Source organism: Pithys albifrons, chromosome 9, assembly GCF_047495875.1.
Source record: "Pithys albifrons albifrons isolate INPA30051 chromosome 9, PitAlb_v1, whole genome shotgun sequence".
NCBI classification, from domain to species: Eukaryota; Metazoa; Chordata; class Aves; order Passeriformes; family Thamnophilidae; genus Pithys; species Pithys albifrons.
The window spans coordinates 29,182,791-29,196,185 of record NC_092466.1 but is presented as its reverse complement, the minus strand read 5'-3'; the positions used below and the strand labels follow the sequence as shown (position 1 = coordinate 29,196,185).

At 37.2% G+C, this 13,395-nt stretch overlaps 1 protein-coding gene across 2 annotated transcripts in view; it reads right to left on the bottom strand.

Annotated features, from left to right (window-relative positions):
* Positions 1-13,395, bottom strand: part of GRID1 (glutamate ionotropic receptor delta type subunit 1) — a 492,238-nt gene that overhangs the window by 212,124 nt on the left and 266,719 nt on the right. For both annotated transcript variants that reach the window (XM_071563483.1, XM_071563482.1), the window contains exon 4: positions 6,939-7,144. In XM_071563483.1, the coding sequence (XP_071419584.1) occupies positions 6,939-7,144 (206 nt within the window). The remainder of the gene's footprint in view (positions 1-6,938; positions 7,145-13,395) is intronic.

The following is a 13,395-nucleotide window of genomic DNA, read 5'->3' as shown; positions in this document are numbered from 1 at the left end:
ATTCAATCTCACTTTTCACTTCCTTAAAAATATATATATGTATAAAATATATATATAAATAAAATCTTTATCTTTAAATTGCACAGTATTCAAGGAGTCAGTCAAACAACTTGAAGTAAAATTATTTGGAAAACAGAGCCCTGAAGCGATAGGTTGAAGTGGAGTTAGTTTTTAGTAGCCCTGTTTTTCCAGTGCCCACTACACTTGTTCTGTCTCAGCTCTTGCAAAAGCCAGCACTAAGACAGTACTGAAGAAGGATTGCCTGTGGCTCAATACAATACTTGTTTGTTTCCAAGTCATTAATAGCTCCTGTTCCTTAAAAAGAAACCCAAACCAGAAATGCAGCCTCTCCTGAGGGCTGCAATCCCCCCCCATCTTTAGGTTAAATCTATTCAGAGATCTGGGTTAACAAATAAAAAATAAGAAAATAACAAAAAAAAAAAGCTGAAAAGATTGGTTGGTTAAAAAAAATAAATAATGAAGTTCACAAGACAAATAAAAGATAATTTATGATATTTTAACAGATTTGTCAGCCAGATATTTAGGATAGTTTCCTTTAGATCTGACATCCTTATAGATGGACAACAGTAACATTTTGAAATGAATCACATTTTAGCAACAGAGCACCTGCAATAAAACAAGGATCCCAAAGTACCCTGAAGATTAAGGATTTGGAGCAAGAGCAAGGCCTGGTTGCTGTACATACAGATTTAATGACAGTTAAAAATACATGATCACCTATGCATATGTGCCCAGTCATCAGATTCAGAATATGAGCTGAGAAATCTGGTTCCTTCAGACCAGACATATCATGACTGACACCAAGAGACTTAGTAAGACCTGCTAGTAAAGCAGGTTTTAGACTCATAACGACTTTGTGTACCTCTTGCCAGTTGTTTTTTTCCCTCAACTGACCCACAAAACCACTATCAGTTATTGTTAGAGATGCACAAAATTAGATGCAAGCCTCAAGTTTCTCATCATTTCAACATTCAGGTTCAAAAGCTCATATAACATTCTAGTAGAGTGAAAAAACTAATTTAAAATTGTCACAAACATACCATCAATTTAAAAAGGAATGTCATTTAAATGAAGTTATGTAAGCAATTCATAAAGTCATTTATTCACCATTTTTTCCCCACCTTCACAACATCTACAAACCCATGTAACTGATCCTTCCAAACATACACAGGGATCCCACAGATTGGGGTTCCAGTGAAAATAATCCTGTCCCTTTGATTAATCACAATGAAACAAAATGTAGGAGGGTTTATGGTTTGGTTTTTTTTTGAGGGGGGGGTTTGCCCAATGGAAATAAACTTGCTTCAAGGCCAATTTATCCTAGAATGGGAGGGCTTTGTTTTAACTTAAGTTTTAGCAGTTCTGTGGGTTTGCTTGGGTTTAATTATACTTATTGTTCTTTTTAAGCACAAAGAGTTTCAGCATATTGAAAATGTCAACAATAGAAGGCAAGATTTTTGCTTTAAGAAAGAAATAGAATACCACAGGAGGATTGAGAAGAAATAAGGCAGGCATAATTTAACAAACTATTGAAAGAAGAATGTATTACTTCTACAGTTCTGTTACCAGCACTCACAAATCACTACCAGCTCCTTAAACATAGAAATTGCCTTCTAAAAACAGAAGAGGCATAATATTTTTTTCCAAAATTATTTGCCAATATTTCAAGATGTTTATATGCTGCATATAAAACAGAGATATGGACTAATATGCTGAATGTTTGCAACATAAAAAATAAAAAAGAGAGAGATGTATGCCAATATGAAATGCTAAGTGCCAGAGAATTATTATTGAATTTTTTTGCTGTTAAATTCTGAAAAGTAAAAGTCTCTGCTTTCTGAGAAAAAAAGATTTCAAACAATTGCTTGTGAGTGCAACTGTTCAAGATGCCATAAATAATTCATTCAGCTCCAGTCAAGTAATAACATGTCACCAGCTGCAGAAGGGAAAAAGAGAAGTCTGGAGCACTGTTCACTACCAAGTGCCAACTGACAGTGCTCTGGGACTAAGGTACTCAGAAATCACTGGAAAATGATCCCAAAAACTGAAATCGAAAGCAGGATATCTGTACTTATTCTAAAGAATCAGGCAGAACATTTAATATGAACTAAAGTAAAAGAGAAACAGAGAGCAGTCTTTGCTTTGCAGTGAGGACACAGAGGCAACTATGTGAAGAGGGCAGAAATAAATTACAGCTGTTCAATCCACTTAGGCTGGAAGTTTTTAGCTTCAGCTCTAACTGGGATTGCAGTGATTCACATAAACCTGCTGCACTGGTACAGGTGGTTTGGATTAATTTTTAAAGCAATTGATCTGCTCTTTTTTTTTTTCTACTTTTGTTTTAAACTTATTTACTGCCTGGGGCATGCAAAGAGTTCTGCTTTGGGCAGTTTTGCTGCAGGGACATGCATGTACACAAGGAACCTTCCTGGAGGGAGCCTTAGAGGCAGGGCAGCCTCACAAGTCTCTACAGCATTTTCAAAGATCCTCCTCAACAGTAGCATTTTTCACTTCAGTGAAGATGCCAAAAATACAAGTAATGCTGAGTTAAAGGTTTTGTAAAGCCAATAATGCCTTCTCTTCATGAGTCAATAATTACATGTAACTGGGTTACAGCCTCCATTTTATTGGTTCTCAAAACTAAAGGTTATATATACATAATGAAAATAAGGAAGATCAAAGCAAGGGAATTGATATCACCTACAGTTATAAAGACAAATCTCATTAAAATACATATCCCAAACAAACCATATGTGTTCTGTGAAGAGTTAAAAACCAACCACAGCTGTCAGGTACTGCACCCCTGCCACAGGACACTTGAGAAGCACTAACCTATGAGACCTTTTCCTCCTCTTCAGGTACATTGTGCCTAAAATAGTGAAAAGTCTAAACTTACGCAACAAATGGTTCCTGGTAAGTCTTCAGAAGGACTCCTGGGTCATGCAGAACATCCTTCAGAAGTTCAGGAAAGCCTGCTAGCCTGATTTAGTGTTTCTATCTAGTGAACCCCCAAACACCCTGAGCAATGACACCTCACTGAACTCTCTTGCCAAGCACTCCCATTGTCCGATTGACTTCCCTGCTAGAAAGCATTCCCTGTTTAGCTTTGGGTCATTACTTCCTGTTAGACAACCCATGATCACCTTAAATAATTCCTCCTCCTCTCATGTTTCTTCTCAAGTATTTGTCAGTTGTATTCCCCTAGGCAGGCTGTATATAGTGTGTTCCTGAGACCTCTCTTCATAGGTCATGCTCTCCCACCCTTTTACCATTTTTGTCACCTCTTTGAACTTTTTTCCATTTATTCATTTCACTGTACAGCCCTTAATGATAAAAGCAATCCATATAAATATACCTCTACTTGCAACCAAAAAACGTATCGATTGGTAAGTGAAAGAGAGAGGTGAAACCTGGATGCCACAAAGAGGGAGTATTTTGAATCTCAGATTCCTGTGTCTGGGCCAAAGAAACAATCAGAACAGAGGAAAGTGGTAAATCTTCCCATTTTTTTAATTATTACTTTTTCATCTCCCCCCCCCCCCCCCCACATTGCCTTGCAAGAGGATCACATGGTCTTCAAATTATAACATTGCTCTTGCAGGTACATGTACACCTGTTACAACTGAGACAAAGACAGCCAGGACTTTTGTAGGTGGAGAATGGAATATTTATGTCAACTGATTAAGGAGGAATACTCTTTATATTAGATTTGCTTTAGTCCCAAAGCAACCTTTTAATGCAAAATCTAATGTAGCTAACATTTTATAAATTTATTTACCTTCTCTTTTCTGAATAACAGGTGTTTCCATGTTTAAATCTATACCACTGAAAAGACACTTTTCCTTTCTCCCTCTCCCTATTCTTACAGTCAAAGCAGTTTTATAGCAAAATAGTAAACCTTGAAAACTTAGGAAATGTCAGTGGTTCCTGCTGCAGTAACTTTGATACGTGACAGAACCAGGCACTGAGATGTTAAAACAGTTAAATGAAAATTATGTCTAAATGAAAATTAAAGAAATACTCCTAAAATTAAGTGCTTCTAGGATTCAATAGTTTTTCACATATGACATGGCAGAATCCCCTAACTTTGTGCACCCAAAATCAGAGGAGATTTCTCTTGCCCACCCAAGAGATGATAAGCGAGGCTGAAACCTGGATCCATATTTTTAGCAGCAAAAATGTATCATTTGCAATTTGAAACCATCAAAATAAATCTTGTACCAGCTTCCAATGGCTGATGTCTACCACTTGTGCTAAGAAAAATTTGTTAAAACTATTCATGTCATGGTTCATAATCCAAACACTGTTCTTATTTTTGTTCTGCATTTCACAGGAGGGTCTGTATGCAACACCTGGGTTTTATGAAGATATGCTATTAGCCAATACCTTCACAAAATGTAGGTGAAGTTTTTCAGGCATTTTTCCCCTATTACAAAATACCAACTCACCAAAACTGAAAATCTTAACAAGGAACCTCTTTTTCACATGAAATTTTCCATGTGAAAAAAATTATGGAAACAAAGCTTTAAATCCAATTTCTTCTCTTTGTTTTTCAGTTTTTATTTCTAATGAGTTAAAAAAACAAAAATATGAAAATAAATATGGAGAAAATATAAAAATAAAATCTTTGCATTTTTGTCTAATTTTACTACTTATATTTTTTTATAGAGCTAATTTTTTTTTTCCCCCAAACCAGAAAGAGAAATTGTTTCAGAACCTCAAACAGCTTTCAAGGTGCAGAGCCAGACTGGTAACAATACTAGTCAGCATAGAGGAATATATTACCTATAGCATGAAATACTAAGTGCAGAAATTAGTAAATCCATCAAAGGCACTTACTGCCACACATTCTGAATGATGCATTTCTGTAAATTACATAAAAATGCATATTTCATTTAAGCTGAAAGTTGTTATTTTAGACTCCCTGAAATTGGGCTGCAGATAATTAGTAGCACTTATTGACTGAGATATTGAAGAATTGTAGTTATTTGTTAACTCCACAAAAGGCAAGCCCAGCCTCTGCCATAGAACCCTTCTCCCCTGCACCGTACACCTCCCACCTCAAGCCTTTTGAGAGTTTCTCTCTAAGATTTAAATTTTCTTTTATAAAGCTTTTCTGAATCAATCAAGGTTCAATATAGGAAGATTGCCAAATAAATTACTTTTCATTTCTGCCCACTGTTAAACTCCTGCAGGGAGCTGGAAATATATCAGGGTCATTAGTCGTAATGCCTGTAATACACAGAGCTTTAAGGTGAAGTGAGTAGTAAAGCCATTTAATACATGAGCCTCTACACTCCAGACACCTCAGGGTCCTGACAGTGCACTCACCTAACTCCTAACAGTTCTGGAGCCTTGAGCACTGAAGGGGGACACACTTTCATACAATCAGTTGGGTTGGTAGAGACCTCCGAGATCAAGTCCAACCCTTAATCCAACCCCACTTTGATTGCTGGATCACGGCACTCAGTGCCACCTTCAGTCTCACCTTAAAAACCTCCAGGGTTGGAGAATACACCACCTGCCTGGGCAGGCCATTCCAACGCCTGACCACTCTCTCTGTAAAGAGCTTCTTCCTGATATCCAACCTAAACCTCCCCTGACAGAGCTTAAGCCCTTGCCCTCTTGTCCTACTGTTGGTTGCCTGAGAGAAGAGTCCAATTCCCACCTGGCTAAAACATCCTTTCAGGTAGTTGTAGAGAGTAATAAGCTCTCTCCTTTCCACCCAGCTTGTGTCTGAACAAAGCACAATGTTGATTTCTTTAAAATACCTGTTTTGGATACTTCATTAGGACTCGCTGGCAAACTCAGCAATGTGTATTTCTGCTGGAGGTCTGCTAGGAAGCAAATAACTGTCTGAGCTGTGTAGAGCTTAGTATCCTTTGAGGGCATATGCTCCCTCATTCTGCCCTTGGAAATCCCTATGTATGCACAAACACTTGTAGAATTTAACTCTGTGCTTAGTCTTTTCCAAGCTACCTACTTGCCTCATTTATTTCTGATAAAATTTACTCTATTACTTTAAAAATCACAGATGAACACAAATGTGGATAATTTGCTAATGCTGTTATGGTAAAAAAAACCTTAATGAGCTAATTTGAGTTGATTTTTTTTTTAATTTAGCAGGCTTTGATGTAGCAAAACTGATAATTGGAAACAGGACTCACCCACACTTTAATTTCTGGGTTCAATCTTATTCCTGATTAGTTAAAAAAGAATTAAAACCCCCTACTTCATTGCCAAATTCTTAGCTAATGAATACACAAACTTATACTGAGGCTCCAACTCTCACTCTCAACTCTGACATACAAAGTACTGTAAAATAATTCATTATTTAATATTAAGAAAGCTGGATAAAACTAATTAATGTCAAAAATTAGCCCACAGCACAACATTAATTAAAGTTTGCCCAACAGCTACTTCCCTGTCCCAATTAGCCTCATTGATTTCAAGAAACTGCTAAGAAAAAAAGACAAACACATAATTCCTACCTCATATTTGATAAAAAATACTCCTTGATTCAACTTTCAAACTTCAATAATGTGCCCTTTCAGCATGATTTTGGAGATTCCCAGCTCTCTGAGCACAATATATTTCATTTCTCAGACTATTGTAGATTTTCTGGTCACTTGTCAACAGTGGCCGAAATCCAGGACAAAAGTATTGAAACAGAAAACAACCAGGAAAAAAATAATAATTACTGCACAGAGCTGTATATTGTATCGAAAGTGCCCATCTGCATTCACCACAAAATATGCATTCCATGGAGCAGGTGATATTTCAATCCTCTGGCACCAGAGCCTCACAATCCTATCTGACATTTAACAAACAGCACTGTCAAAACGGCCAAACACAGCAAGGGATAAGTCATAAGACATGTTTCCAAAACATCAATGATAAAACAACAGTGCACTGACCTCATTAATGAAAGTCTGGGCTCCGCGTGGGCTCAGCAGTAGGATCGCCCTTCGCAGCGTGTCCCGATAGCGGTTCAGCTCCTCTGTTTTCATGGTGGTGAAAAGGTTGGAGAATACTCTGCTGATGTTCCTGTCCACTTTTTGTAATGATACATCAAGTCCCAGCCTTGAGGCCTGATCGAGAAATCCCTGCAGCCCACGGATATCTGTAACACAGGAGGAGGGGAGGAAAAGAAAAAAAAGAGAAAAGAAAAAAGCCACTGCATCAACCTTCACCAGTCAGGCAGGCATCACTAATTAGGGGGAAAAGACTTTTTTACTTTTTTTCCTGCAGTGCTATCAAACAAACAGTTTTCCCACACAGTCATCTTCCACAGCATCCTTTCATAGTCAATGCCTGACAGGGAAACTCCATCAGGGAAACTCAATCAACTACCTTTACCCAGACATCTGTGAATGCCTTTTAGCAAGAGCCAGTTCATGCACTTGGGTGGCTGTGCAAACCTCCCCAGAAGCCCCAGGCCACAGAATTTAACACTGCACAAACAAAAAGTCAGTCCCACCCCAACAACATGACAGTTCAAATGCAGAAAACCAGGAGCAGATAAATAAGCAGTGGATAAATCACTCACCCCTGAACTTCTTTCTTACCACAACCTCACATGCCTGCTTTTTCAAGAAAAAATGACAATATCCAGAGCATACACCACCCTCCTTCTGACTTCCCCTTTTTCTCCCTGTACTATAAATAACTTGTCTAACTAGAGGTTTATCATTTACCTGTAAGCCCATGAAAAGGCATATAAAGCCCCAGTCTCTTTAAGTAAATTCAGGCAAACAAGCCCATTCAAAACATGTTTCTTTGCATTTTATGTCTCAACTTCAGATGACTGAAAAAATGTATTTCCTTAACCACATTTTAGGGCATCAACATGGAGGAATGCATTTCATATTATATTCACACTGAAAACTGCTTGTTCAAACTGTGCTCTGTCTTCCTGACTCTGAATTTTTTCTGTAATAAATATAGGAACTTTTATTTTGTAGTGAAATTTAGAACAAGCCAAAGGTGAAAGTTTATACTGCACCAGATTGCTCTCAAAATTAACAGTGACTTGATCACAGCTGTACCATGTCATTTAGGAGCCCTTAATTTTATGGGAAACATGTAAAACTTGTCCTGAATAAGAAAGTACTGAAGCATCTTTTCTCACATTCATTTCTCACACTTTCATCATTAAACTTCAGCTCCTGAGTGAAACCAAATGGCTTAAGTTAGAGCACTTTTATTGATCTCATAATAAAAGCCGCTCTTCAGAAAACTTTGCTATAACTCTAACAATCTCTGTAAACCACATCATAACACCAGGTGGTTTGCTTTTTTTTTTTTTTAGTCATGGAAATAACCATCTTCTGACACTGCTAAAGTCAGAGAGCTGAACACAATTCCAACGGAAATCAGTAGCACTCCCTGTTGCCCCACCTGAGTGGGCTCTTCTACCATCCACCAACCTTGGTGTTTCATGGCCACAGAATATACATGTGAACACCTTTTTTATCTCCTCGGAAAATGGCTTATGAAATCTGACATAGGTTACATCTTGTGAGGATAGACCAGTTAAAGAATTTAGCTCATGAACAAGTTCAATGTATTAGGGTCAAGCAGAAAAATATCAGATCCAGAAGAAAAACATTGGAATTTGCCCTTCACACTTCTGCCCAAGCATGGGAATGCTTGTTAATGTGATTAATTCAGCTTCAGAAATGAGCTGAATTACAAGTACACATCAGAAATAATAGAAACTAAGCAAGGATTGTCCAGCCACAGTAGACTCCCCACTGCCTTTTTAACTCTGCTTTAGTTGACATGATCATCCCTCCAGCCAAGAAAGGTGAACTCAGGAGGGTTTTGCTGGTCTTTTGCTGTTTGACTGAGCCAGCTGAGTCTGTAGCAGCTTTTATTGTCTAATACCCGCTAGACTTGCTTACTGCCCAAAATCCTGAGTCAGTGAGGAAATGAAGGAGTTTATTTGTATGCAGGCATTTCTGGAAATCATCAGAAGACTTCAGCACTTGTATAATTGCTAAGTATTGCACGTGTGCTGAAATAATGACAGTGACAAACGCCTATCATTTACAGGTTAAAGTATTTCACTGAAGTTGTCAAAGTTGGGATTTTGTTAATTTAAATTCAGTAAACTATCATTCATTACTATACCTATGCACACTTTTTGGATATGCAATACACGAAACACAAAGATTTTTCTTTTAATGATGTTTAGCCCTTCAAAATTACTGCAGTGCTTGTCAAGCAGCAAGAAAATTCCCTTTTTCATGGCTTGGTAACAACTTGTCTTTTTGTGCAACCCTCTAAAGTTTTCACTGAGCAAAGGAAAGCTGTTTACAAAAGATTAACTGTGCTGATATTGCTCTAGGGGTTTCTTTTTGCCTTATGTTTTCAGCTGACCTGCTGAACTACTGGTTAGAAATATTCCTGTAGACCAGTGCAAAATACTTGATGCATATGGTAAGACTATTTGGACTTTGCAGTGCATTTTATACTCCCTTACAAATCCTTCCCCCAAGGAAAACAGGTTATTTTCCAGTTTGAAAAATGAAAAACATTCCCATTTTTTCCAGCTTCAAAATCTGAGATGGAAGAGACTGTCCAAGCTCAACTGTGCAAGCACAATCTGTGAGTTTTTCACAGATATAAGTGAATGTGAATTTATTCAGTGTCAGCAATTAAAAAGAACTGTGTGATGTTATCTTCCTGAAAGCTGACATGCCTGCTCCTACATGACACTGAGGAGAAGGAGAAGGTTTGGTGGGAATTCAGAGGTGGAAGTGGGAACTGCTGAAGAGAAGTGTTTTAGGGGATGACTAACAATTTTAGGTGCCTTCATAATGGGATTTTTTTCTCAAGTAATTCTATGCAACCATTACCAAGAGGGCAATCATTTCTTAAAACGTATCAGTACACAAATACACAAACACATGCCCATATGCAGGAGCATCTGTTTAAAAGACATAATAAATTAGGCTCAGTTTTATTTTATCTGACATATCACACAAGGAAATGAGTGCCCTCATTTTTTTCTCTGTTTAGTAGATCACAAGTCCATGCGACATTAAACAAAAACTGAATTTTGTTCCATAGCACTGAAATAGAAATACTCACAGATCTAGTTATGAATTTCTTTTCACTTCTCATAATCTAGGACAGTTCAGCCTTTATTTCCTTCAAAATTAAAAGGAGTTTTAAAAAATTCACATAGAATCTCAGAAAAATACAGGGTTCTGCAAATGCTTCTGTCTGTTAAAATGCAATTGTTTATTGTGTCTTATAGTCCTAACAGTGATTTTTTTACTGAGTTCAGATTCCAGTATATGTTAGAGGTATCTGGACCATTACTGAAGGAAGTAATTTCTTGTGCTCATTTATTACGTGTTTTCTAGGGAGAGTACAGCAATCTAAACTCTCACTTCAGACTAGTTTGCTTTGAGTACACAACCTACAGCTATCTCTGCATTCGATTTTACAATTACTTCCTTTTGCTCAGGTTGTAGCCTACACTCAACATTAAAATCACATAGTCATATTTTAATTGCCTAATTGCCAACCTGAGTTGTGCATGCTCAACATGCAGAGCTTCAGAGACAACATCTGAAAACCACTCTTTAGAGAACATGAGTTTCTTAAAGATGATGAAACACATACACTTCAGAAGGAAAACTGCACTATAGAATATGCACTCAGGTGAGCACCTCTCATAAAAGTGATCTGTGAAACTGTATGATAATTGGATGTGTTTACAATACTCTAGTGTCAACCACAATCATGTGGAATCAGCAGCTTGGAATTAGAGTAACTCACTAGAGCTTAAGAAGAAAAGCAAATTTCTTATTAACTTTGTGCCTCTTCTGTTGCAACTGACTGGAGAAAGAATCTGTGGCCGAGGGCCTTCTTCCTAATGCTGAGATATATACAGTATTTCCAGGGCTGACAACAGAGGAACAGGACAATTTTAGGGATAACTACTACAAGGAGGGAAGGAAAGTCTTGATGCACTGCTAAGATATGAGTTCTGTCACTGTGACTACAAAACTAATGCTTGCCATAAATAAAGGGCTTTATTGTACTATAAGGAATAATGGGACATATAATTTCCTGCTGGAAGCTAAGTTGGTTACTGCTCTGGCTGATTGGGACACAAACATAAAAGAACAGTACTGAATATGGCATTAGCTATCTGTAAAGCTTATTATCACCTATAAAGTAATTAATTTTTATTACATTATTTATAATCTTGTTTATACACAAATGCTCACAGAGTCTACCATAGCACTCTTCTTTCATAAATTTACAGTTTCTGATTCTTAGCCTTGACAAAAGCAGCTTTAAGCTATTATTTTTGCCTGAAACAGCTGTGTGGCTGGGCACAGCTGGCCTTTTAGGATGGCTCATTGCAGAAAGAAATTTCCAGGAGGTAAAGAGCACTATATCGTCTTTTCAACACCAGTTCCTAACCCCACTTGACAGAAATAGAGACAGCACATGGCCAGGAAACCTTTTACTTTGGGTAGAAAACAGCTGGAAGCAAACTGAAGTACCAAGCTGGAACTGAAAGCAAGCCTAAAGAACAGCAAGATATGATTTCACACCCTGCCTTTCTTATCCAAGTAAATTCTGGGTGGACTGTCATCACCAAGTTCTGTTTTCAAATATCCTATGCCAATCCTAACATTTGTACATATGTAAGAGGGAAAAGTAAATAAGTGTGAAAAACAATGAGATCAGGCAACAGTGAGGGTTTGAGTTCTCATTTGCAGATTGTAGGCTCTACACTTCACACTTTTTTTCTGCAGTGTCAGTTTTATTGGAGCATTATTTTGATGATACTTAAAGTAGAGAGAAGAGTGTCAAGGATAATTGGATAGTTTCATTGTTTTAGCTTTTATACACTTATAAAAATACATATACCTTTTCCAAAATTTTAGAAAGGCTATTCAAGATGTTGTTCCTTATACTTAAGAAATAGTGACTTTTTTCTTCTCTTGGAGCTTATCTTTCATACAAAGATCCTCTGCTTTATAGTAGTTTTATCTCTCTAGACGTCAAATTGGACAGAATACAGCCCACTTATTATTTCATTTCTTGAGACAGAATTAAAATCCACACTCCAGAATTCACTGATTTGGAAGATAAGCCATAAGCACTCGGAAACAAGTTTCCTAAACCACTTCAGTTTCACAGGTTTCATTCTTTTTATCTCACACTGGCTGTTCTCTCTAATTTTTGCAACTGAAAATTGTTTGCATTAGAAATAAGGGATAATATGACTGGTGTTAGAAACAGAGACACATATCCTGATGATTAGACTCCTGCTGCATTGTCAGCTTTCTGAATAAATTATTCTGAATACCATCTTTTTGTCCTTGCTGCAGATAATAACCTACTTGAGGGATTTGAATATATTCCAGTATTTAGAAAACTAAAAGTGGACATACTTCAGAAGTGGCTCTTATTCTTCTGTTAATAAGTAAAAAAATTCTCTTTCTTCAAACAACAGAAAGAAAACTTTTATTTACGCTTCCAAAAAGGAATTATTTTGTTCAAATCATCTAGAAGAATTAGATTTTCTGCAAGCTCTGAAACTTTCAATCTGTAATACTCATAAAATGATTTTAACTGTTCAAATACATTGATTAGTCCAGAAACTATAACAAAGTCCATTACAATAGATATGACTCCATTAATTTTAGAATATAACTGCTTATTGGATCCCAGTGCAAATGTGAAATTATATTATATATATCGTATCATTGTTGCATGCTTTTAGATATCCCAGAGCTCACAGTAACACTATGCAATTGTATTCCGTTTTCTTTTCCTTTTTTTAATAAAGAATTGAATTACAAGGCAGTAATTATTACAGCAGTTAGATATCATATACAATAAATCCATTAATTAAATTGGATATTTTGGTATTCAGCTTAGATAAGAACAGCTGTACCAGATGTGACCAGGTGAGTTGTGCTGAGCTCCATAACCTGTACCTGATAAAAAGTGTAAACCAGGAGTAAATCATGGATATCCCCATTTAATATTCCCCTGTCAACTCAGTTTGCAGTGCAGGGGATTCCTCAGGCAGGTGGGGTTTCTATGTATTTCTATGCACTAAAACTCAAAGTAACCCTCAATAGCTTTCTGCTGCATAGAACAGCAACAGTTTCCCCTTAAGTTCAGATAAACTATGAGCATCCAAATCAGTTCACAACCAGCGTAACAACCTGGGAATTTCCAGGATCCTCCTGGACTCTCCCATTTCCCAATTTCACCTTTCTCTCCTGGACAGTTCCACTAACATAGATCAGACACAAAGCAACATGCCAGCACCTGCACTGCCTGACCAGCCAGACCTAGTCCCTTCTCAAAGAGATGAGAGCAATGCAA